The 24,066-nt window shown below is 41.0% G+C and overlaps 2 protein-coding genes across 6 annotated transcripts in view; one reads left to right on the forward strand and one right to left on the reverse strand.

Annotated features, from left to right (window-relative positions):
• Positions 1 to 11,957, reverse strand: part of ATG3 (autophagy related 3) — a 26,480-nt gene extending 14,523 nt beyond the window's left edge. The window contains exons 1-5 of one of the 2 annotated variants that reach the window (XM_037387647.1): positions 11,803 to 11,957; positions 8,072 to 8,113; positions 4,733 to 4,782; positions 3,428 to 3,498; positions 1,567 to 1,674 (exon numbers count right to left, since the gene is read on the reverse strand). In XM_037387647.1, the coding sequence (XP_037243544.1) occupies positions 1,567 to 1,674; positions 3,428 to 3,498; positions 4,733 to 4,782; positions 8,072 to 8,113; positions 11,803 to 11,874 (343 nt within the window). In that variant the 5' untranslated portion in view covers positions 11,875 to 11,957. The remainder of the gene's footprint in view (positions 1 to 1,566; positions 1,675 to 3,427; positions 3,499 to 4,732; positions 4,783 to 8,071; positions 8,114 to 11,802) is intronic. The other variant, XM_037387646.1, reaches the window with a different exon arrangement.
• On the forward strand, positions 11,169 to 23,789 carry SLC35A5 (solute carrier family 35 member A5). Of its 4 annotated transcripts, none has more exons than XM_037387644.1 (7): positions 11,169 to 11,251; positions 13,418 to 13,570; positions 14,404 to 14,502; positions 16,200 to 16,333; positions 19,439 to 19,506; positions 20,806 to 21,601; positions 22,715 to 23,789. In XM_037387644.1, exons 2-7 carry the CDS (start codon positions 13,441 to 13,443, stop codon positions 22,781 to 22,783), a joined length of 1,296 nt encoding a protein of 431 aa, XP_037243541.1. In that variant the 5' UTR covers positions 11,169 to 11,251; positions 13,418 to 13,440; the 3' UTR covers positions 22,784 to 23,789. The 4 variants fall into 4 exon arrangements, with proteins under 4 accessions (XP_037243541.1, XP_037243539.1, XP_037243540.1 ...); XM_037387642.1 differs by lacking the exon at positions 11,169 to 11,251 and adding an exon at positions 12,235 to 12,354; XM_037387643.1 differs by lacking the exon at positions 11,169 to 11,251 and adding an exon at positions 12,493 to 12,686.
• The last annotated feature ends 277 nt before the right edge of the window (positions 23,790 to 24,066 follow it).

Consider the following 24,066-nt stretch of genomic DNA (forward strand, 5'->3'; position numbering starts at 1 on the left):
AAACATAATATAGCAGAACACTCAATGCTTTTAGTTGAGAGAAAGTGGGGGTAAAAACCATCCCTGTTAGCTTTCTAGTTTTACTGCAGCTCTCACCCAGTACTCTTTCCGATACACGACAAGATCCTGCTTTGACACAGTTCAGCTGAAAAGAAGTTAGATTATTATGGAGAATGAACCTGGAATCAAGTAACTGCTCATCTGAAATAACTATTCAAAGAAAAGGAATGCCAGTTGAATGCTGCTTGAAAACAACGCACTTCTAGTGGCTGTGATCATTTACATACATTTTTTCCTACCAGAAAAAGTGGTGTTATAAAGGACATCTATACAGATGGGGGGGAAACAGATGGGTTTTTAATCTCCTTTGACAGTGTTTGGGGAGCTGGCTAAGGTCTAGTCAGCGTTGCAGTTGTGCTACCACAGCCCAAACTAGTCAACCCTAAAAAGAAAAACTTGGCAGAGGAACCTGTCCACAGCAGGGAGGGAGAATGCATCCTTAACCTTAATTCAGGGATTAAGACAAAGCTATGTCAAATTATTTCTTTGGTGTGTGGTGTTCGATTATGAACTCTGATACACTGAAGAATTGTCAGTGATGAAAAACGTACATCTAAAGAAACCAAAGGCATCTTTTCCCACCCTTTTTCTCCCCAGCTTGGCTGAACTATTTAGGCAACTTCTTCCACATTACAGCAAAAAACTTACTGCACAGGAAGTAAAAACTGCACGGAGTACCTTCTAGGTTTGAAAATGTTGGAGAAAACATGATTGAAAGACAGAATTATATCAATTCATGATAGAACATCCAGAAACAGACTAGAACTAATAAAATTATTTTTTTGAAAAGAACAAAAAGATGTATAAGAGGTTGTGCTAGAAAAGCTAGAGACAGATTCATGTTAGCAGCAATTTTTAGACTTCTTTATAAACACAAGCTCATCTGAGGACTTAGGGTAAAAAAGAATCATCACCCACACTCACCTCTGCATTTAACAGTATTTTCTTTCTTTGTTGTGCCTTTCTGCTTCCCCCAGTGATCTCAGATTCTAAGGTAATAGCTATTTTCTAATGATTCCCACACTTTTAGCTCAATCTAACAATCCAACAGAATGGGAAATACTAAAATAGAAGTCAGCTGAGGTCATCACTAAGAGAAAGATCTCAACCTGCTTCATAAGCAATCTACTAAAAAACCCAGAATTTTGCATAATCTTCAAACAAATAATGTAAACCCGCATTCTCTTCACAGGATCTCCCTACTAAGGAATGAGCCACTACACAGCTCATTTTTGAAATAGCTTCCTAGAACTTCAATACAAGAATACTGAAATAATTTATTGTCAACACCTCTAAAAAGTAGCTTGTTTCAGGCATATACAGCCATACAGTGAAACATCTGAGCAGTTATGCACCAATCAAGTGGTTAACTGGCAACATAACCTATTTCTTTCATATCAGATACCAGTACACAGCCATATACAAGAAAGATTTTACCTTCTAAGAGTGGAAACCGAAAATCTTTCAGATTACCAAATGCAAAGACTGAAGCAAGACTTTGAATACCTGCATTGTGAAAAGTGTCTACCCATCCCCCATCACCATCATCTTCTTCTATAATTGCTTCCTGCTCATCTGAGTACTCCATCTGCTTACACCTTTTGTAGCACGGCACTGCAAAAAATTGCAAAACAAAATGAATGCAGTCATTCCTATACAAAACCAGACTGGAGCAAGAAATTATCCTACAAGACCTTCTGAAACGTGGTAGTCTCACTTCCTTATTTAAGGAATCCTAAAGCTGACAAGTGCAAAGGCATGAACTTAAAAAAAAACATTGATGTGATGTACCAGACTGTTTATTTCATATACAGTACACTACTCGCAGTGGCCTTAAAAACTCATTCTTCCATTATCCATTAAAGCACGCTCATCCAAACTCTTAAGGATTAGAAAAGAATTAACTTCTCATTTGCTAACAACTGGAGACAACCTATCAGTTTTCTTCACATTGCTCAACAACTTTTAGTTTAAGTCCAACTTTGCCTGGATTAGCATCTGTTTACTGAACTGATTTGTCTTTAGAATTCTGCTAAAAGTTTGCATCAGCCATTTATGCGATATATTAGGTATTTTGAATTATAAATTAACATCTAGAGGTTCAGAACAGGTTAGAATTAATATCCTATTCAGAATTATTTCAGTCATGTGCATTACAGAGCCGTTCAAGCAAAGATTTATACAAAGTTTTCAGAAAATAGTCAAAGAAAGAATGCAGATCTGATTAAGACAAAACAAACATTTTCCAACATTGTAAACAATGATTATGTAAAAAATGCTCCTTTTCTACTAGCGTGGAGGAAAGAAAACCTGCTGCATGAAGTGCAGAATTTTTAAATTGCTCTTAGACCTTTCACAAAGGGAGGAGAGTGGTGTGAAAGTGACGTTCTCCAAAGACTTCCACAATGAGGTTTGTAGGATGCTTCCTGGCCTCACCTGTAGCCCACAACTTTTTACTCAGGCGGTAGTGCCAATGCATGACTATCAGCAGAAAACACATTATTTTGAAACGTGATCTAGAAGGATCAGAGCAATGAGGGACCCTGGAAGTAGGGGGACAAGAGAAACAACATAGAACACTTGGCCATCCAGCCATCAGGACCATCTTAGGAAAGTCTGTCCAACACTACTGTAAGCATTTTCACATGATAGTGCACTGCATGACTCCAACAGCCAGCAAGTTAAATCCAAGTATAAAGTACAACCCACTGCAGCTAAAAATCTCCCCAGGCTGTTCTTAGTACTAAAGCTTCATCCGATGGCATTATCTTTGACACATTTTGATACAAGATCTTTTCAGAAAATTATTTCTCCATGGTTGTGTCAAGATGTTAGCCTTCTCATCCATTAAAAAGGTAGTCACCACAAGTATTATATATACACAACCATAAAGCTGATCAAAATTTTATTTAAAAATTTATTTCATATTATTGTTATTGACAGGGATAGTAACATTAATTACATATCTGAACTAGAAGTATCAGTGTCACCTTGCAAGACATTTCTGAAACACTTCAATAGCCTAGGTTTTCCAAAAGAAAGAGCAAAATAAATATATCTTCCTTTTTGACACTGAATATGAGTTGAAGGACAGGAGAAAGGCAAGACAGACAAGGAGGTTTATAATGTTTAAACTTCATTTCTACTTCATCAAGGCAAACTGTATTATGAGTATAAAGCCCTGCTAACAACTGGTCTAAGGAAAAGATTTTAGATATGCATGAAAAACTTTTTTAATATTGCAAAGCCAAAGCAACCAAAGTACAAGATATTTATTTCCCCTGTCACTACAGACAATCAGTAGAGTTAGCAGCACAGCCAACCATGCTATCAACACTAAGAACACGTATTTAAACTTCAGCCTTACCATTTTTAGTTACCAAAAACTGTTTGTCTGTTGGCAGATAAGCCTTGACTTTTAGTTCTTCTCCTGAAGCCCTGTAAAATGAAGAGAACCAATAAAGGGTTGAGAATTTGATGATCTGCAAACAAAAGAAACCTTCTATTTTCAGTGTATATCAGGAACATTTTATATACTTGACCTGTTCTCAGAATCCATTCGCTATGACTTTACTCCTCCCTATACAAAGACTTCGATATAGGTATGGGGTCAGAAAGGTGGGTCATCCCTAAACCATGGAGTCTGGGGTCAAAACTATTCCCTGCTTCAAAAACTACTTTCACTTTGAAATGGCCAAGCAAAGATGGGTTGACAGAAAAATCTAGTCTATATGAAACTTTGTAGGATCAGCAACAACATAGTCCCAAATGTCTGAAGAAAACAACTTCAGAAAAAGCAAGAAATAGACCTCTATAGATATAAAACCTGCCCATAGTCACTAGAACTCAAGTAATCTTTGACTCACATTACTCAAGCATTTGCTTTCACCTTCAGCAGTTTTTGGTTTGAAAAGAGAGTAACATTCTAAATAGCCTGTTCCAAACTGCTGGCACATAGACCAGACTCAACATGTTTTCTCTGAAGGAGACAGTAAAAGGGCAAGAAACAATGATTCAAGCATAATAACTCCTCCTTCAGCAATTCATGGCCCAGTATAGAGCCAAGAACCTTGATGACACCAGCTGCACAGGCAATGCCCATCTAGGCACTGATTAGTTTTATAATGCAAGACACCAGTAAAACATGAGGAAGCACCTTATTTGCATCCTTATTGTACATGAAAGATAAGGGATTTCCAAGGGCCAGCACTGCACAAAGTGATCTGATGTGGGCTAACTTGAACGTACTTAACAAATGCTTGTCTAAAATACACCAATTACAACTACTTCCTATCAATTCCAGCTGCACACAGCCTTTGGCCTTTGCTTTTTCAATCATCAGTCACCAAGGCAAGTGTAGGTACACATGCTGCTACTGCAGGTAAGCAATGAAAGCATTCACAGTATGCACCAGCTTATTTCCTTTAAAACCCTAGGAAAATGAACAAACAAAAAATCCCCAAACAAATTCTCATCTCAACTACTGCTACACAGAGTAATATATAAGTCCTGCCTGACTTAAAGATAGCTTCATCAGAAAAACAGCAGAAGTTCTACTGGAAGAGTCCATGGATTATTCTGAACACGACAACTGTACAGCTGCATCCAACAGAAACACATAAAAGCATAGCTAGGGATGCTAGCTTTCTACAGTTCTTTTGTTTTTACTTACCATTGCCAAGTAGGACAGTGGTGAACTAAGTGATCTCCAGCGGCAACAAACTGTTAAGACAGGAAAAAACCTACAGTTAAATATGGTATAAGGAAATAATTTCCATTTTTTATCAATATTAGTATTTCAGTTGCACATCCCTTTGAGAGATTAACTATGTAACTAACAACTGTTTATATGACTGATGCTTTAACTCCATTTCTCAGCTAACCATGAAAACCCAAAGACTAAATCAACTTCACCTGAAGGAAATGCATACTAAGCACAACAGCCAATTCAGATAAAAGTTTAAAAAGCTGTGGTGTTACTATCAGTCTTGTAACAAGCAAAAAAGTTTCTAGACCCAGTAACATTGTTTACTTTGTGATGAAGAAACTCTTTTTATTTGCCATCTTCAAAGTTTAAGAAAGTCAATGAAGATCTTAATGTAAAAAAATATGTCATTCTCTTTCAGTGTTCAAAACAATCTTGCAGCAAGAAGAAAAGTGTGACTGACACCAATTCATTGAATCGGAGAGAGAACTGCAACAGAGGAATAAACAGTATACCTTTTAAGTGATAACCAGTACTATAATAGTTCACCACTGATGTTAACTTAATATGGATAACCATGTACTTAGTACATTTAAAAACCCTATGTATAACTTTGTTCTGAAGAAATAGCTTTAAAAAATCTTCACTGTACTTGTTCTAAGTATGAGAGATAAAGGCTTTTATAAAATTACATCACTATTTCAAAGTGATATTGGAAAACGCATGCTAGACTTGTGTACAAACTCAAAACTCCACCCAGCAAAGTCTAACCCACTGAGCTTATTTTTTGTCCACATAAATTGAGGAAGGCAAGCCTGCACTTAAGAGAAGTGATCTGTGTGGTCTTTGCACCAGTTACTTTTGTAAATGAGGTGCACATCAATTGCTACAGCTGTTTTCTTGCCTTAAAATGCCAGTTTATAACAACATACCCCCAAGCTGACCAAAAGCTCCTGTAATGTGACACAACAGGCTTGCAGCGTGTCAGCCATTTTCTCACCATGTCCTCCAAAGCGAGGCGTATCAGCGTAGTGGAAAACTCCACAACATGCACTGCACATGGATTAACAGGTTTAATCTCTGCAAAGTGCTTGCTTTCACCCGTTTTCCAACAGAAGTCTCTAGCAAAAGTGAAGTCTTCACTTTAAGGAAAACAGTAATCCCTTCCAATACGTATGGAAATTTTAAAACTCATTAGCCTTTATGTAATAATAAATAACACATGAAACTCCAGAATTATTTAAAGTTTTCTGTTCAAGGAACTGGAACACTGTGGCACCACTGCTAAAATATATTATTAAAGATGAAAAAAATCTTTGTGTTTACTTTGTAGGTCTAACAGATGCAAAAATGTAAAACAATACTTGAAATTTTATTTGCATTTTCTTCCACCTAGGTAGCAAAATTATCTAGCTGGTTTCATTTTCTGTTTCACAAGCACTAATGCTATCTCACACCTGAATCAATATTGCAGAAGTGGCAAGAGAACAACTTCTATTTCTGGGAAGAATTATTTTCAATATATTACGCCTATGCTTTATATACATAAAATTAAACCCGTTGTTATCTTTCTGAGGTATTAACTATTAAGAACTCATGACAGGTGAGAATTTGTTGCAATTAAATCAAGTACACATATATGAAAAGAGGGAGTAGGTGTTGAGTTTGATTAATGAGTCATCTTTAGCCTTATTGCTAATTGATTCATCTTCGTAGGCACGCCACAGGAGCCCCACAATGTCTGTAAAACAGTCAGCGTCTCAGACTAAAATACAGTTGAATTGAGATTCATTACCCTAGAAATCCAAACTCATTCGAAGATAACATCCTAAAATCATTATCGATGACTTTCAACTCTTCTTTAGCAATCATTACTCTATAAAGATGAAAATCATCAGGAAAGAGGAAAGACTGTCAAAGGGACAATCAGCAGATCCACATTCCAGTCTCACCTAAACTTAACAAAAAACAAATCTTGCTGTTTTTCTAACTTTTCTAAGTTAGGAAACACTTTTCTAAGTGTTTCCCTTGACTACTGCTTTGAAGGATCCAATTTCTTCATCCTATCAGCATCTAACTTTATACAGAGAACACAGGCCATTCACATTCTTAACAGTGTTTAAATGGTGCAGACTTTAACACAACATACTGTGGTTCTTGCCATGTTCAACAGAAAGTACCTTTTCTTCCAGTACTACTGCAAAATTTTCTCCCATAGGTCAAGAAGGGATTAAGCATTAGTAGAACATTTGTCTAGACTTTCACTGTTATACGTGTTTTATATACAATATAATTACAAACATATTATATAATATATAAGCATTTCTATACACACACACATCTGTATGGTTATCAGAACAGCAGAACACACGTTGCTAAGCCTGTTTTTCTAGGCACTACTCTTCTGGATCATAGAAAGCACGAGTTCTTGCTTGCCATGCAACATAACAAAAAAATGCTAGGTACCAACGTTAGGAAAAAGTGCTTCTGTCCACCTTATCTACCTGCATCAGTCATCATTTGTTCCATCTTTTTCCATCTCATCTTCACATTTGTGCATTCAGTCTCATTTTTCTTTCATTCTACCTAACAGTCTTAATATTGTTTTCTCATACCTCTGTAAAGACAATGTATTTTCAGAACAGCAGCACTTTAATAAGAGAAAAAGCAGAACAGGGAAGTCAAAACAGCACTGCACAATCAGTGTTTTTACTATTCTAGAAAAAACATCTGTTTATTTCTCTTCCCATCAGACTCCTTAAAAAACTACAACTGCTTGGCTGCAATCCAAAATACAACCAGCCTGAAGCAGCCTATAGAGAAGAGGAGGGAAAAAATAATAATTACTAGATATGTGGTGTGGACAAGCACATGTAATAATTTAGCCAGAGCCTTGGAAGGGACCAAAAGAGAAGTAAGCAAAGACTATTCCCAAGATACAAGTTCCCCTTTGAGTTGGTTATGGAAGAGACTTCTGAAATTGATATATTCCTGTTCTAGTCCTGAACTTCCAAGACACAAAACAGAGCTATTGACCCAGCACGAGCTTCCTCACAAGCTTCTCACAGCATAATACAGGAAAAAAGCATCCCACATTCAGATGTCAAGTATCATCTCAAGAGGAATTCTGTTTATCTACTTCATCTATAGAGTAAAAAGGCCATTTAGAACTTCCACTTTGTGGAAACTGTGCCAAGAAGCAATAATTAGCTGGCAAAGACATGAACTGCTTGAGATTAACACAGTCATTTTGAGTAAATTTTATCATTACTTTCAAAATATATTTCAACGTTTCTAAATACTTACTTCTTCTGGTGTAATTACTCCAGTTTCTTTAAACTTGGACTCCTGCAATAAAGAAAGTTTAGAAATTTTGACAACTGCTGACAAATCAAAGTACCCCACTTTACTGGTAAGACAAACATCTGCTCTGGTTTTGACTTGAAACTAGCTCTGTCCACAGTGATCTGTGAATCTGCTTGGAGGCAACCACTAGCAGGGCTGAGAGGCAGCTTACTTCCATAACCTATAATGCAAGGCTCAGCAAAATTACTTGTAGCAGAATGTGGGATATGATGAAAAAAGATCACAAAGTATTTTATTTTTTTTTTTCTAGTCAATTATATCAGTAATGAAGAAAAGATCCCTGGCACTGAATATTACATTTGCCAGTAAGAGACAAATTGGAATTAGTGTTTCTCACAGTCAGGACTTTGGGACTAGTTTAGGCACTGAACAGCACTGCAATGCATCGGTATGATGCTTTGCAGTTAAGAAAGGCCATGAAATGAATGACCAAACTGACTTTTGTCTGTGGTAGGAAAAGTTATGTAGAAAGTCTTTAGTTTTAGCTTTTTTTTATATAGTAATTTCTGTGCTTTTATTATGCATCCCATGGAAACAGTTCTGATTGTCTTATATTGTCATGTTTTTTAATGGACGACAGAATTGATGGCAAGCAGCAACATGACTTATTTCTGCACGGAGAGATTAAGTACTTCTGCATTAAAGACAACAGTTATGAAGTTTAAGGATACAATATCTTTTAGCATATTTAAATACAGAATAAGTGTATTGTGTTTCAGACTTCTGTTTCTGTTTGGTTTTTCATTTCAGAAAAATCTCAAGCACCAAGGAAACCTACTGTTCCTCAGCATTAGAGCTACCTAAGAAGGGCTTTTGAAAAAGGATAAAATTTCAACCATGGCATAGCTGACTTTTCAAGTTTATGCATCATCAATTACTGAATAACTTCTTTCCCTAAAGAACTCATGATTTTTTTTCTATCAAGACTAAAAGCAGGAACTGTAAAGTACCTCACTTTTAGCTACAACTTCACCTTATTCAACCATTAAGAAACCATTAAAGAAAACCAGCCACTGCTTGACTTGGTTATTGATGCTTTGCCCTGGTGTATGCTATCACTCGTGGTATGTACAAGGAAATAAGCACACCTGTTTCATACTGATTACTTCCTTTCTCCCTCATTTCTAAAGATGACATTTAAGAACAAGATCAAGAAAAGCAAACCAGCAGTTGTATAAATACCATAACATCACTATACGCTATTTAACAGAAACCAAAGAAACTCAAACAACCCTAATTTTGCAATTTGAATTGCTGTAAAACTGAGAATTCTCAATAACACACTATGCAACACTACAGTGGAGACAACTTACTATTTAACTGCAAAATTAACTACAAGCTGTAGGCAACATGAACAAACTTGTGTTTCTGGAATTACACAAAGAAAAACATACAAAATATCCACTCTCTGTTCCCTGAGGGTAAATAATGCACTTTTTCATCTCTGTATATTCTGTAGTAGGTAAATCAGCGAGACACAGGTCTAGTTTCTTTCCTAAGTTACCAAATTGGAGAATTTATTTCAATCCCTTTAAAGGGAACACATACACATAATATTACCACCTCCCATTTGTGGAAGTTCTACTCTGCCTTCTCCCAGTAGAACACCTGGGCACAAGAATTCCTCCACTATTACACCAGCTGTGCAACAGCAACTGTACTATGGTAAACAGGTCACTTCACCTTTCCACCCCACAGCTTCACTGCATCCCATATATGTCACATTGGTGGGCAACTCTAGAAAGGTCACTATCCAGGTAAGGGCGTACTATATACCACAGAGGGACAAGTTCAATTAATAATTAAGTATCCCTGTCTTCTGCCCAAAGATCTAAAGCTGCAGAGTACAAGGTATATAGAAAGTCACACCATAAAACCACAGGCAGAGAGGCTACTGTTATAAACGATTACAGTAGAAGTATTTTTTCAAAAACATGGAAAAATGTGAAAATCAGTAGTGAAAGAACTGCTGACAAGTTAAGCATTCACACACAAAGGTGGGTTTTACATAAAAAAGCATTTGTAAATAGGAGGCGTAAGATGGGATGTAGTCTAACAACTGCAGGAAAACACTTAAGATTTGTTTCCACCTAAATAAGCAACAACAGGAATCATAACAGATATGCTGTCCACCTTTACAAGGAGGCTATTACAATTCACTCTCAAGAACTAAACAGCCCATTTCTACTATTCGCAATTACTTTAACGCAGAGGCTTGTATTAATATAGTAACACCGATACAGAAATAAGCTATGCTACATAATTTTAGACCTGCTCACATAATGAAAATTATCCCCTCAAGGGGAATCGATTTTGGGTGAAAACAGTCAATAAATCAAATTGTGTGATGCTAATTGCTATACAACACTGTACATTGTCACTTCTGTATGCACGCAGTGCCCGTCTGCCATTCCGGATTTGCAAACCTGAACCTGACTTCCTCCCAATTGCCACATTAACGAAGAATGAACTCTGATGAAACCAGACCAAGTGCAGCAGTGATAGAATCAGAACTGGTTTCAACATACAAGGCAACACCTAGCACCATCTTTCCTGCCTTGACAGACTGTTACGGAGCCCAACATTGGACTAAACGAACTCAATGGGACTTTTAGAGAGATAGTCCATAGCCTAAGGGAATAATAACCGTACGTTTCTATCAAAAGACTGGGAAAGTGATGGTGTGTTGGAAAGCGTAGCCTGACATAAATGGTATGGAATAAGGGGTGGATATCGTCCTGGTTTCAGATGGGATGGAGTTAATTTTCAGTTACTGGTACAATGTTGTGATTTGGATTTAGTATGAGAACGATGCTGATAACACACTGATGTTTTTAGTCGTTGTTAAGTAATGTTTATACTAAGTCAAGGACTTTTCAGTTTCTCAGGCCCTGGGTCTTATGTCAGCTGAAGAAGTTGCACTCTTACCCAAAATAACCATTGCAACGCATTCCTGAAACCAGGCTTAAGCCTATCAGTACACGAGCACCTTTGGATTTCCATTCCTGGTCACACAACCAGTTAAAGTTTAGCCCCTTTAACAGAAAACAGCAACAAATAAGTTATTCCTGGAGCAGCAGGACCAGCAACACCTGGTGTCCGAAGGCCTGCACGTCCCAGGTGAGTGCTCCCACCTCCGCTGGGCGGTGAGCTCCGAGTCACCCTCCCTCCACCCCGCACGCCCCGGCGCAGGACGAGGGCCGATGGCTCCGCCGCCACAGCCTCCCCCGGGGCCGGGAGTAAGCGCCGCACTCCCGGAGACCCCCCGCCGGCTGCGTAAAGCCGCCGCAACGGGAGCTCCTAGGGCCCAGACGAGGAACTAAGCCTCCGCCACCGGCCGCCTTCCGGCGAGGCGGAGCGAGCCCCGGGGAGGCCGGGCGCCCCTCACAGCCCACCGGTGCGGCAGGGCAATGCCGGCGCAGGCGGGAGCAGCCATAACAAGCCAGCGGCCGCACTGCGGGCGACACCCGGCGGGGGGTGGGGGGGTGGGGAACGGGACGCCGGGGCCGCTTCAACGTTACCCGCGACGCCGGCGGCTCAGTGCTTCGCGGCCGCCCCTCCGCAAGAGCGGGCGCGTCCTCCCCGTCCCTGTCGCCCCCCCGCCCTTAACAACTCCAGCGCCTCAGGGGGCGCGCGCCTCCCCTCACTTCACGCCGCCCCCCGCCAGGCACCTTGAGCACGGGGGTGAGGTACTCGGCCACCTCCAGGGCCTTCCCCTTCACCGTGTTGATGACGTTCTGCATGCTGCCGGCAGGCCCCACCAAGAGGACAGCCGCCTCCCCCGCCCCTCGGATAACGATCTCCGCGGCGGCGGCCGCCCCGGCAGCACAGCACCGCCCCCCTCCCCTCCCCTCCCCTCCCCAGCGGGTCACATGACAGCGCCCCCCCCCGCCCTTCCCTGGGCTTTTTCCGTCTCCGCCCACCCCATGTCGCGCACCGGTGACGGCGGCGATGCGCCTGCGCGGGGGCGGGCCCGGGCCAGCGGCGGCCCTAACGCCCCGGGGCGCGTGCGCGCGACGAGGCGGGAAGGTGCTGGGGGGGCTCTTCGTCCGCATGCGCGCCGCGCCGGCCGTGGGGAGCGGGGGGGTGGGTGGAGCCGTGGTCACGTGGGCGGGGCGGTGGCGGCGGCCGGTTGTCAAAGAGAATGAGGGGGCGCGCGGGGCCGCGCTGGGCGGCCAGCCAGGGGGCGCGCGCTGCCGGGCGGGAGGGCCCCGCCCCGCCAGGTGAGGCCGGTGGGGAGGAGGGGGCGCGGCCGCGGCGCCGGTTGCGGTGCGGCGGGGGAAGCGGAGGGGCTGGCGGAGGGGCCTGGTGGTGGGCGCTGGGGGGGGAGCGCGGTGCCGCGGCCTCCCGGGACCCCCCTTGTGCCCGCTGTGCTTGGCCGTGGCGCTTGAGCCCCGGGCCGCTGCCGCCCGGCTCACCGTGCGCGGCCCCGCCTCCGCTCTCCGCCGCAACCTGAGGTAGCGACGTGGCAGCCGGCGCTCGGCAGCGCCGGGCGGGTGTTCCTGCAGCGCGGGGGGCGCTCGGTGGCGCTTACCGGCCGCGCTGCCGCCGCCAGGTGGGTGCTGGGCCTGTGGCCCCTCGGGGCCCGCGGAGCCGCCGCTCGGGGCCTGGCTCGAAGGGGGAACCGGGGGAACGGCGCGAGCTGCGGCAGCCGTTAACGCACGCCCCGCCGGCAGCCGCCCCAAGGGGCTCCCCAGCCCCCCCCGGCGCTGGCCGGCTGGTAGCTGGCTCTTCAGGCCTGGGAGCCCGTTAACGGGTCGGTGAGGCGTAACGGCAGCGCTGGAGGTAGCTCTGCCCCCGGCCATCCCTGCTCCTCCCCTGCCTCCTGGGCACGGGCCCGTGCTGAGTAACCGCCAGGTGACCTCCGAGATGCTGCGCTCGCTCTACAGCTGCAAAACTTTTCCTTGCTGCAATTGGGAACAAAGCCACTTATAAAACTATTACAGAAAAATAATATTGTATCTTGATTAATCCTTTAAACTAATCAGTGTTCCATAGGTGCAGTCTTCTGACAAACTGGCCTCTGTGCCGTCTTTTGGGTTGCTGTGTGTACGTTGTTTATCCCCCTTTACTGGTTCTCATAGTGTCCTTCTCTTTCTCTCCTAATTTTATTTAAACAGAAGCAACCCACGCACCCCCCAACCACTGCAGAATGAGATTATGGCTTGTAATCTAAGCATCTTTGTATAAAATAACACAAAGCAGGGAAATACACACATTTCACCTTGTTTAATCAGTTTTTGGAAGCACTGCTTACAATGTATTTTTTGATTTTGTCATCCAAAGGGCATTGACAGTAAGACAGCAGAATGAAGACCAAGTGCTGTAATCGATTTGTGTTTTGCTCCAAGACAACCATCTATACCTTTCTGCTCGGAGGGGTGTTTATTGTGTTGGGGTCAAGTCGAATCCTCCTGATGAAGTATTCCGCCAATGAAGGTGCTGTTGGGCAATAAACGTCATGTACCTTGAATAAGAAGGAGTTTGTGTGGAGTGAAATGGATACTCAAGAGCCTAGTTCTCCACCTGTGGAGCTCCCGGCATAAATATTCTATTATGTAAACAGCGATGTGTATTTTTATATTGGAAAAATTTCTGTATAGTCACTGGTCTAACATAAAGCTATGATCTGGGTTGCAAGGTGTATGATCCCTGTGGAGATTCACCCTTAAAAGATGTAGTGAATTATTTTATAGCTGATTTTCAAAAACTAAATTGTTGTGTAAGTACTATTGATGGTACATGTCTTGACCGAAATATTTGTCTTGCAACAGGCTTAGGAGGAAAGTGGTATCATAGTGGGTGTGCTGTAACTGGCTGGTATTACTGCTTCTCCTTTTGCCAAGTTTTAGCAAAGTATGCTAACAAAGATACAGTCCTGGAAGAAGGCTGCGTCATCTGGAAGCTGGTTTTTGTGAGGGGAAAAAATGGCATATTGCTGTTTGGGGAAAACATTCCCATTTTTTTAAATTTCTTTAAAACATAGATGTTCTTGAGTTATTCCAAAAAGTTCTGCGGTAAGCCAATGGTTTGGGACTGTGAAAGAGACCAAATAAGGAAAGACTTCAACCCGGAAAGGAGGCTGTTCAGGAAGCTGTATATCATAAAAATTGGAATATTTATAATGAAAGTGCTGGCATAACCTTTTGCATTTATGGAAAATGGCTAAAATTGGGACTGGGGGTGTGTGTTAAAATAATTTATTGCTCTAATTATGGATGCAGGAGACAGGATCTGATTGTGTGCTTTCTATGATTTGCTGAATCCCACAGATAATAAATACGATTACCTTCCTACAACAGTGAACATATGTTCTGAAGTAGTAAAACTGGTCCTGTGTGTGGTATTGGCACTATGGGTTAAGAAAAAGGGTGAGTACCTATGTTTAAAATAACTAAAATGTGTTGGCTTAAGATTTTCTTTACTTCAGATCTCTTTTTTTGGTGGGTTTTTTTTGGTGGGTAGGCGGGTGGGGGCATTTTGGGTTTTTTTAATGATGGATTTACATACATGTAGTAGTATGGAGTAGGTCCTGATAGTAAGTTTCACTGGAATTGTCCTCCATGCAGAGTTATAACTATACTTTTATAACTCTACTTTGCACTGTAAATTCAGGTGTTCTTGAGTTGCGTGTGTGCAGTAGCTGAAGTGGAGACAGGTAAGTTGAATTAGAAAGTGTAACAAAGTTTAACATTTTCAGAATTTTAATATGGTATCATGCAAGGATAATAGGAATCACCTTGCTGAAGTCATGACCGAACATAAGCTTATAAATTGCTCTAACTCAAGGATTGGCCGTTATTGGCCTCTGTTCTGACTGCTTTTATTTAAAAACACTGCCACCTTCTACTGAAGAGGCTTTGTGTGTCTTTAGTGGTATTTGAGTCAGAAGCAACAATGTTAGAATTCAATGTTAGAATTCAAGTTAGCTTTGTTGTGAAGACAAATCTTGGGGCTGTTGTTCAGAGAAAGCAGTGCCAGGCTTCACTAGCTACTGGTTTTGCATTGCAGGCCGTTTTTTCTTTCTTGGACTTTCTGTCCTGATGTAGAAAGGATGAGAGGTTTACTTCATAGTATTTTAAAATGGTAGAGAACAGACGCTGACATTGGAAGAGGGTGTAAGGCACTGGAGACTCATGTTAAATTGAACTGCTGGTTTTGTTGGCTTCTCCACATTGATGGCTGCAGCTCTGGCTAGCTGATGAAATTTTCACCTCTACCATTTAGTACAGACATACCTAAGACAGTAAATGTATTCAGTCAGTGTGTGCCATCCTTGGCTACTGCTGAGTACGTTTTCTGGTTTTCTTCTCTGCCCCCTCCCCAACTTTTTTCTTCCAGATGTCTGAGTTTCGCTGAACTCAGTGTGTCGGTGGTTCAGAAGACTATTAGATAACATTGTGTAGTCTTAAACCTGTGCTAACAAAGTACTTCTGTCACCAGCTGTAGAGTAGTCTAAGGTTTATCACAGCCTTCCTCGTCATGCGTGTGGCCTCAATACCTAAGTAAATATCGTTCTTTGTGCTTGTCCTTTCTTTCATCCTTCTTCCAATATGTTTTAGTTTTACCCAGGTTATGTGCTGTGTGCTGCAGATACTGAGTTCTGGATTATTTTGCGTTTCTGACATTACTGGCTGTCTTTGGGGTGCTATATACACAGATCTGCTTCTGTGTCGTTTTTTCAGTTTGAGATTTGACTGATAATCATCAGAAGATAATAGTAATGATGTTGCTATTGTGTGGGGACTTCAGGGTGCTTTTTGGTCCTCAAAGAATGGTTGGTAATTGATTGGTTTTTTGCTCCCAGCGGACGAATATTCTGATGGGGGTAATATGATGTTTTCTCTGCTGAAGCAAGGAGGTAAATGCCTGTACATGCAGGATTGCTGCTCTAGTTGTGTTTTCTGCCCTAGGTTTGTCCTCTATGGTGTCAGAGGACTGTGGTACCTTAGTTTTTTCAGTCCAGCGGTGTTCCTAAAAACAGAACAGTGGTACCTATTCTGTTACAAGGGAATGGGCTTTTGATACGACAAAAAATATCTTTCTTATTGATTTCTTTTCCTTGTAGAGGGTTGTTTGGATCATCCCTTTGAATGTCTTTCCTGGAAGAATTTTTGTAATTCCATGAAATGGTCAATTCCTGCCTTTCTTTACTTTTTGGATAACTTGATTGTCTTCTACGTACTGTCCTACCTCCAGCCAGTAAGTATACATACACTGAGTAAAGTATCTTCCGATATCTTAGTGGTTGGTAACATTGCCCTTAGACTATCTGCAGTTGTAACGCTGGCAAGGCAAGATTTACAGGTAAAAGAATGATCTGTTAACTGACCAGCCAGACTTTTCCATACTCTTGCCCACTAGTCAGTATTGTACAGCTCTCAGTAGAGGACATTGTCTGTGTATTTTCTCCATCTGAATTGACTTAGAAATAGGCTGAATTGCTTAAGTACTAGGCAGGTTTTTAGTGCTTTTCCCTCCTTTGGTTTCTTCAACTCTGTATTTGTCTTTTAATGCATTTGCTTATCTCGCTAGTATTTGACATGCACTTTTCTGTGCAGCTTCTACCACTCTGTGTGGCTTCACATAATGACTTGTTTTCCTCTCACACTGACTCCAAAGAAAAGTGAATAAATGTTACCCCACAAATGGAGGAAGTGTAACAGGAACTGTGGAGAGGAGGAAGAAAACTCTGACTCTTAATTTTTACATTTGTTTGTAGTTATGTTTAAGCACAAAATTTAATTGGTACTTTCTTCTAGGTACTTTCATCCTTTTGGATGAATCTGCATATGCTCAGTAAATAGTACAGTTCTTGTGCTTTCTTTTATTTTCATGCTAGGATAATTTTTGGTTCAGAATCTGTGTTTGAAGTTACATGGAAACAGATGGTTAGTGCTTGCTATAAAATACTGTGGCTGCCCCTGTTTGACATTAAAATTAAATATAAATGTTTCCGTTACTTCTCTTTTTTTAATTTGTCTTTGAAATATTGTCCTTTTAGGTGTACATTTCTGTCAGGGACAGATGAGTGTCTGGAATAGGACCTGTCTGGAAAAAATCTAATTAAATCAAGAGTCAGATATCTTAAAATAACATGCATGGGAGCTTGGTTCCGTGGTTTGCCATGTGTGGGTTTTTTGTTTGATTGGGTTTTTTTACTTCAGGAAGGAAATTCAGCTTAAACAATATTGCTTTCTTAAGCAACTTGATTTGGCTCAGTTAAAGTAATCTTTTGTAATATGCATAGGTTTTATATTTTACACACACACCCTGTCTCTCTCCCCTCAGGACCTATGTGCTCTGAGATTCTTCTTTTTTAGAACTCTTAGCACCTTACACCTTTTAACTGGATATATTTTATAAGGATTAGCTGAAATTCTAACATTATGGTAAACAAGTGCTAAAAGAGATAACTAAAATACCTGTAAGACAGAATACCTGGACAGTGTAGGAGACCATGTAAGTGTAAAGGCAGAGGGGCAAGATGCTTGAAAGAAGGCAGCCACACCTGACTGAACTGGCTTCATGTGACTTAAAAAACTAAGCTTGGGACTAAGTAGTACCTGGGTGAGCAGTTGCTTGAAGTGTGGAATTGCTTTGGTGAGACTTTTCTCTTGAAGCTTCAGCTATAACTATGGATACTTTTCAGTGGCTAACATTTCGTAGTGGTAAGATTTGACTTTGTAGAGACTTTGTGACATGTGAAATAGTGGCACAATGATCTTTGGTAAATTTTTGTCTTACTCCTCCTCATCTAAGGCAGAAGTCCCTTGAGGCTTTGGAGAACAAAACAGACTCAAAATTAGTTCCTTGTAACTGTCCTGCTATATATTTTGATTGTGTTATGTTACCAGAGATGTTGGATGGGGGGCTTTGACTGTAAAGCAAAACCAGAGTATACACAGAACACTTGTACATTTTGCACCAAGCCTCTTTTTTCTAGAGTGGTGTCTGCCAGATTCACTTGTTTGTTCAGTATTTTTCTCCTTCCACAGTGTTCACCTAACACAGATATTTATTGAGTTGTAAACTTGCAAGTTAGAAAATTAAGCTGTGTTTTCTTAGGCAGATGTCTCGTGTCAATTTTCAGCTTACCTGAGGCCTTGTGTTGTGTTTCATGAGATATATTAATCATGAGATAGTATGTTGGAATAGAGTGGAACTAAGATAATGGAAAAGAAAGAGCCTGTGCTTTTCCTCTGGTAAATGAAAACGGCTCTGCTGTGCAGAATTGGGAATGTGGAAGTACAGATGAAAAAGCTCAAGATAAAGTCTGTGTTTTACATTTCTGAGTCCATATGTGGTTTTGTGTAAAATTGTCTAAAAAAGTGACCTCACTCTAAGGCTGAGTTGGAGAAAAGACTAAAGATGCTTAGATTTTTTTGTATGTGTACCGACTACACAAGGCATCCCTGAATGACACACATTTTCAGAAACACCCCCACCTCCTCCCCAAAAGAACCTTTTTTCCCCAATGGTCCTGGTAGATTCTGATCTTTAATGGTAACTGCAGTGCCTAAAAGAGCCTTTTCTTGGTTCAGTGTCCCAGTATGGAGCGTCTAAAACAGAGACCAAAAGGACAGTCCTTGCCACAAGGAGTTTGCAGCTTGGCCGTGGCCATGGATTAGGGCACTGTCATTATTATACAGCTATTCCCAAATTAGACAGGAACTTCAGGGTTGTGTTCAGTTATACTTTAAAATAGTTTAATTTTTTTTGTATAGTTGCAGTCTTGAAAATTCAAGCTGAGTACCTGCTTACCTTTGATAAATGATGCAGAAAATGCATTTGGCATACAAGAAGTTTTATTATCTGCAAGTACCTTGTGCAAATCTGGAATTTCATGAATGCTGCAAGCTGGCACTGCAGCGAGAAGCAGCCTTGCCTTCTCCTATTCTTTTCTTTTTTCATTTTGAAGCAGCTTCCTCCTTTGTGCTGATGCAGCTCTTTTTGCAGCTGACTGGTCAACCTGGCTGGGGAACTGATCTGACAGAAAACTACACCGTTTTCTTTTTTGTTAAGTAAGTTTTCCGCTGGGTTGGTTTCTTCACATCTTTGTTTCAGTGCAGCTTTCCCCACTACAGTGGAACTTCGGCTCTGTGGTTTACCTGACATTCTGAAATGGACTTGAATGTTGTTTTAGGGGCGTGTTGTTCTACCGCTTGGGTAAGGAAGAAAGTTCAATATCAGGATGATGCTTTTCACTCTGGCACCTTGCTGAACGGTGAACTCTTCAAGTTGGTGGGCTTTTGACAGCCATACTATGTCTGGAGTATAACTTTGTTCCCCTCCTCCTCTTTCTAGGCAATGGCTGTACTCTTCTCAAATTTTGTCATTATAACAACGGCTCTTCTCTTCAGAATAGTGCTAAAGTAAGTAGTGTTTACTAAAGTAAATGAAATTTTATATCTTCCTAGCATTGATGAAGAAGTTAAGCTACATTCTTTCTCTTTGTTTGATGGGAACAGTAATTCTCTTTTCTTGTGGCTATACCAACTTGGAGAGACGGCTTTGTTTTCTACATCTGAAGATGCAGGAAATAATAGTTTATTGGGATTCCTTACGTATCTCCACATGTTTGGTCAGCTGTAATAGAACAACTGAAATCATGATTATATAGTTGTTGGATGGTCAGAATTAAGGTTTGGGTACTTTCCTTTGAACATTAAATCTCACATGTCATGATTAGCAGTATTTCTTTACAGTCTGCTGTAATTCTTAATTGAATGTGAATGTCATCTAACAAGAGGGGGTATTTAAGAGGGAAAGATAGTGGTGTCTTTGGTAATGTTGTGCTAGCCCTGATGTGTTTCTGGTCAACTGCACAGTAAGTTTTAAAAAGTGATTGTATGTCTGTTACTCATGTGACAAAAGCCAGACGCTCTGTCATATATGTTCAGCTTCACCTGATTTGTGCTCTGTGTGGTATGATTTAGATTCAGAAAAGACTGACAGGGGAATGATATGACTCAAAAAGTCACTTGTGTTGAACATGGAGCAAAGATGCCTTTCCTACAGGTGTTAATATACCAAAACAGTGTCTGATAGTCTGACTTGAAATGCTTTTTCTCATTTGTTTAGTTTTATGTTTCCTGTGATGTCACAGTTTACTTAATCATCCAAATTTTTGATTTTCCCCAAGTTAAAGAGGCTTGGATTGAGTGAAAAAATAGTATAAATCATTCTAACGGTCTTATAAATTATGTTCGTAGATTTATATAATTTACCATCATAAAATACTAGAAAAGGGCACGAAATCATGGGGGAAAAGTGAAATGTAGTGAGAGTTTACCCAAGACAGAGAGTACTTATTTGAATGTCTGTGATTTCTTTTTATCCATCAGACCTGTGTTCAGATGGAGACAACGCTTGCTTTTAAGTTGTTAGTATCTAGAATTAACACAATCTTGAAAGACTTCCCTTAAATTGTCTCTACAGATTACTCCATTTTGTATTTCTGTGATTTCTAGCCTGGCCCCCCTTTGCCATAGCAAAGCATGCTGCATTTTGGCATTTTAGTCTTGATTCTAAAAACACAAGATTTTTCTTTGCATCTGTTTCTTTACCCTGTGGCATGATGTCTTTCATGTGTTTTATAGAGCTTGTTCTCCTGTAATTTAATTTGTGCCACTGTGTTTCTGAAGTTGGTGGCTTTTTTTGTCTACTCCTAGGCGAAAACTCTCTTGGGTACAGTGGGCATCTCTGGTGATTTTATTCCTGTCCATCGTTGCCCTGACTCTAGGAACTGGAGGCCATCAGCAAAGCTTGGCTGTACACGGATTCCATCACAGTATGTTTTTTAGTCCATCTAACCACTGCCTTCTCTATACCGGACCCGAGGAAGCATGCTTGGAAAAGGGCAACTGTGTAGCACCAAGTTTCCTTCACAGCTTCCAGTGGAATGTCACCAGTACCATGGCAGGAGCATTGAAGCCTCTCCGCCTCAGCCTGGGCCATCTGCTTATTCTAGTGCAGTGCTTCATTTCTGCACTGGCTAACATCTACAATGAAAAGATCTTGAAAGATGGGGATCAGCATGCTGAAAGCATCTTCATGCAGAACAGCAAGCTCTATGCGTTTGGGGTGCTGTTCAATGGGCTTATGCTGGGGTTGCGGGACAAGGACCGGAGGCAGATAGGGAACTGCGGCTTCTTTTATGGGCACAACATCTTCTCGGTGGCTCTCATATTTGTCACAGCTTTCCTGGGGCTGTCTGTAGCCTTCATCTTGAAGTTCCGAGACAATATGTTCCATGTTATGACTGCTCAGATCACCACTGTTATCATCACCACCGTCTCTTTCATCATCTTTGACTTCAGGCCTTCTCTAGAGTTCTTTTTGGAAGCTCCTGTGGTGCTTCTCTCCATATTCATCTATAATGCCAGTAAACCAAGAGGCCTGGAATATGCCACTCTGCGGGAAAGGGGCAAACTCGTCAAAGGAGATGCATGGGAGAGGTCAAGTGGGGTAAGGCTTTTCAGTTCTTGCCACCTCTGGTTTCTCGTTTGTTTCACCTCCATTTACACCATGGAATGTTTGGAAGATTCATTTTACATGACCGGATTCATCCCTGAAACACAAAACCCCCTGGGTATTTCTCAAAATCTTTTACATTGATTGGGTGTTGCTTTGCATATTCCACTTTTTCAGCTCATGAAGCTTAAGTAAGCATTGCTTTCCTGCTGTGACTATAGACAGTTCCACAAGTGATGTTACGTTTGTACAAATCCTTCCTTGAAACCTTTATAACCAAAATACGCCACTGGGTATCCAGAAATTGAAGCCTGGGAAGTAATTGTACTTAAGTAGAATGGATAAATCTGTGTAGCCGAGCCTATATCATGAAGGAGTTGGTAGATTTGATGTTAAGTTCTTTCAGCCTTAACAGTCAAAGATACCTGAAGACCAAAAGGTAGTGTTTAAACATAGAGTTTTAACACGTTTTTTTCTTACAAAACGTTTCCCCCAGGCCTGTTAGTGTGTTTTGTTTTAATCTGAATAGTAATCTAGTTAACCAGAGCATGGCAGGCTTGCTCTTTGATATGTCATTCAGCTGAGCCCAGCAGTCAGTCTGTCGGGGAAGGGTTCATGTCTGTATTTTTAATATGCGTGTACAGCTGTTTTCTGTAATACGTGTCGCAACCAGAAGAGAGTGCTGTCTCCATGTATTGCCAAGAAACGTTAAACTTGGAAGAGATGTTTTCCAGAAATTGCACCTGGTGCCTTTTCAGGTTGTGTTTAATAAGAAGTAAATAACACAAAGTCATATATTTTTGGTGTACCAGGCGTTATCTATTTTAGCGCTTACATTGAGCAGCTGTAGTAAAAACAAATAACACTATGTGGGCAAGCTTCCTGATGAAGGAATAGGCTAGGGAGCGAGTCACTGGAAAATGGTAAAGATACAGGGGATGTTTTTTATAAGCATATATATCCTAGAGCAAGATTACAACACATTGATAAGAGATTTAAAATAAAATGTCTTGTTTTATGTAAATGATGCCTTCAACATTTTTTTTTTATTTTTTTGGTATTAATAACAATGCTCACATTGTTCTCTTTTGCTTCTGGTTCCTGTAGGATGGAGAAGAATTTGAGAGATTGAACAAACCAAGCAGTGACATCGATACAGATGAAGAGTCCCTCTAGCACAAGGCTGGCTCAGGGGAGTGCTTATTACTCTTAGTAAGAGAACGTTCATATTTTATTAACATAGAGAAGGGTTATTTTTCCCCACTTGTGGAGCAATTGAGACTATTTTGGTGCTGGATGTTAGAGGTGGATGAGGAAAACATTCAAGCTATATGTATGGAGAGTTGTATTCCCTCTTCCTATCCATGTAAATCAGGAGTTCAAAATCTGCTGAAAGAGATAATATTTGTAACTGATGAAAACAAGAACAGGCTTGGACCCTGGACTCGGTAGTCTGGATGATGTTCTACGTTGTGGAAGGCAGCCCTGGACTATAACCATATGTCTTTCACCACTTCGGTTGACTGTCTGATGTCACTGCAACTTTGTGTATGAATTCCTTGGTTAGCAAAGCAGAGATAATACAGTTCTCCACCTTGCAGAAGTGGTATGAGTGTTGATTAATGTTTCTGTTGCATCTTCCAATGTACAAATGGTCCAGTAAGTTTTCTTTTCAGGACTTATGATGTTACTAATAACCTCATAAATAATGGGGCATATTGACTGGTTTATTGTATTTTGGCAATTCAGATTGACATATCTGTGGCTGAGTAGAAGAGTCCTTCTGAACCAACCTCATCAAATTTTCACTTAAGAATGTATAAAAAATCAATAATTTGTGTTAAGGGTATGTTGATCTGTCGAGCAGATTTGAGTTTGAATGGTCTTAATTCTGTCTTCATTTGTGTTTGTACATCCGTGTAACTCTGTACTGACTCCTATGGAGTCCTTTCTTTCTGATTTTCTCTGATGTGACTGAGAGCAGAACAGATTTTACTGGCTTCAGCCACTAGATCTCCTCACATTTTCAGTGTGAGACTGTTGTGTGCCTGTCTTCCAGTGTGTGGGGAAATGGAAATTTGGCATGCCTTTGTAGCAAATAGTGAATTTTACATGCAATTTATGTGGCCTAAATTTGAAAGAGCTTGAATAAAACAAAAGTGTGTTACACAGCATGAATACATCATGGGGTCTTTTTTTGTGTTTAGAAAGGCAGTGTGTGAAGCCTTAGTTTGCACTGAGGCTGCTGTCTGAAAGCAAGTGTATTATGCAGCTACAGTGATGCCCTTCAACATCTGGAGGACTGAGTTTACAGGTGTTGCTCCACCCTGTCAGACTGGTAAGGTCTTGCATTCGTTTTGTAGAGAAATTGTTCTGCAGAGTGCCAGGCATAGTGATCTCAGAATCACTGCTGAGGCGTCTGCTGGATTGCATTTTGAGTGAGATGAAAAATAGGTTCC

The sequence above is a fragment of the Falco rusticolus genome, chromosome 5 (genome assembly GCF_015220075.1).
Source record: "Falco rusticolus isolate bFalRus1 chromosome 5, bFalRus1.pri, whole genome shotgun sequence".
Classification (NCBI taxonomy): Eukaryota; Metazoa; Chordata; class Aves; order Falconiformes; family Falconidae; genus Falco; species Falco rusticolus.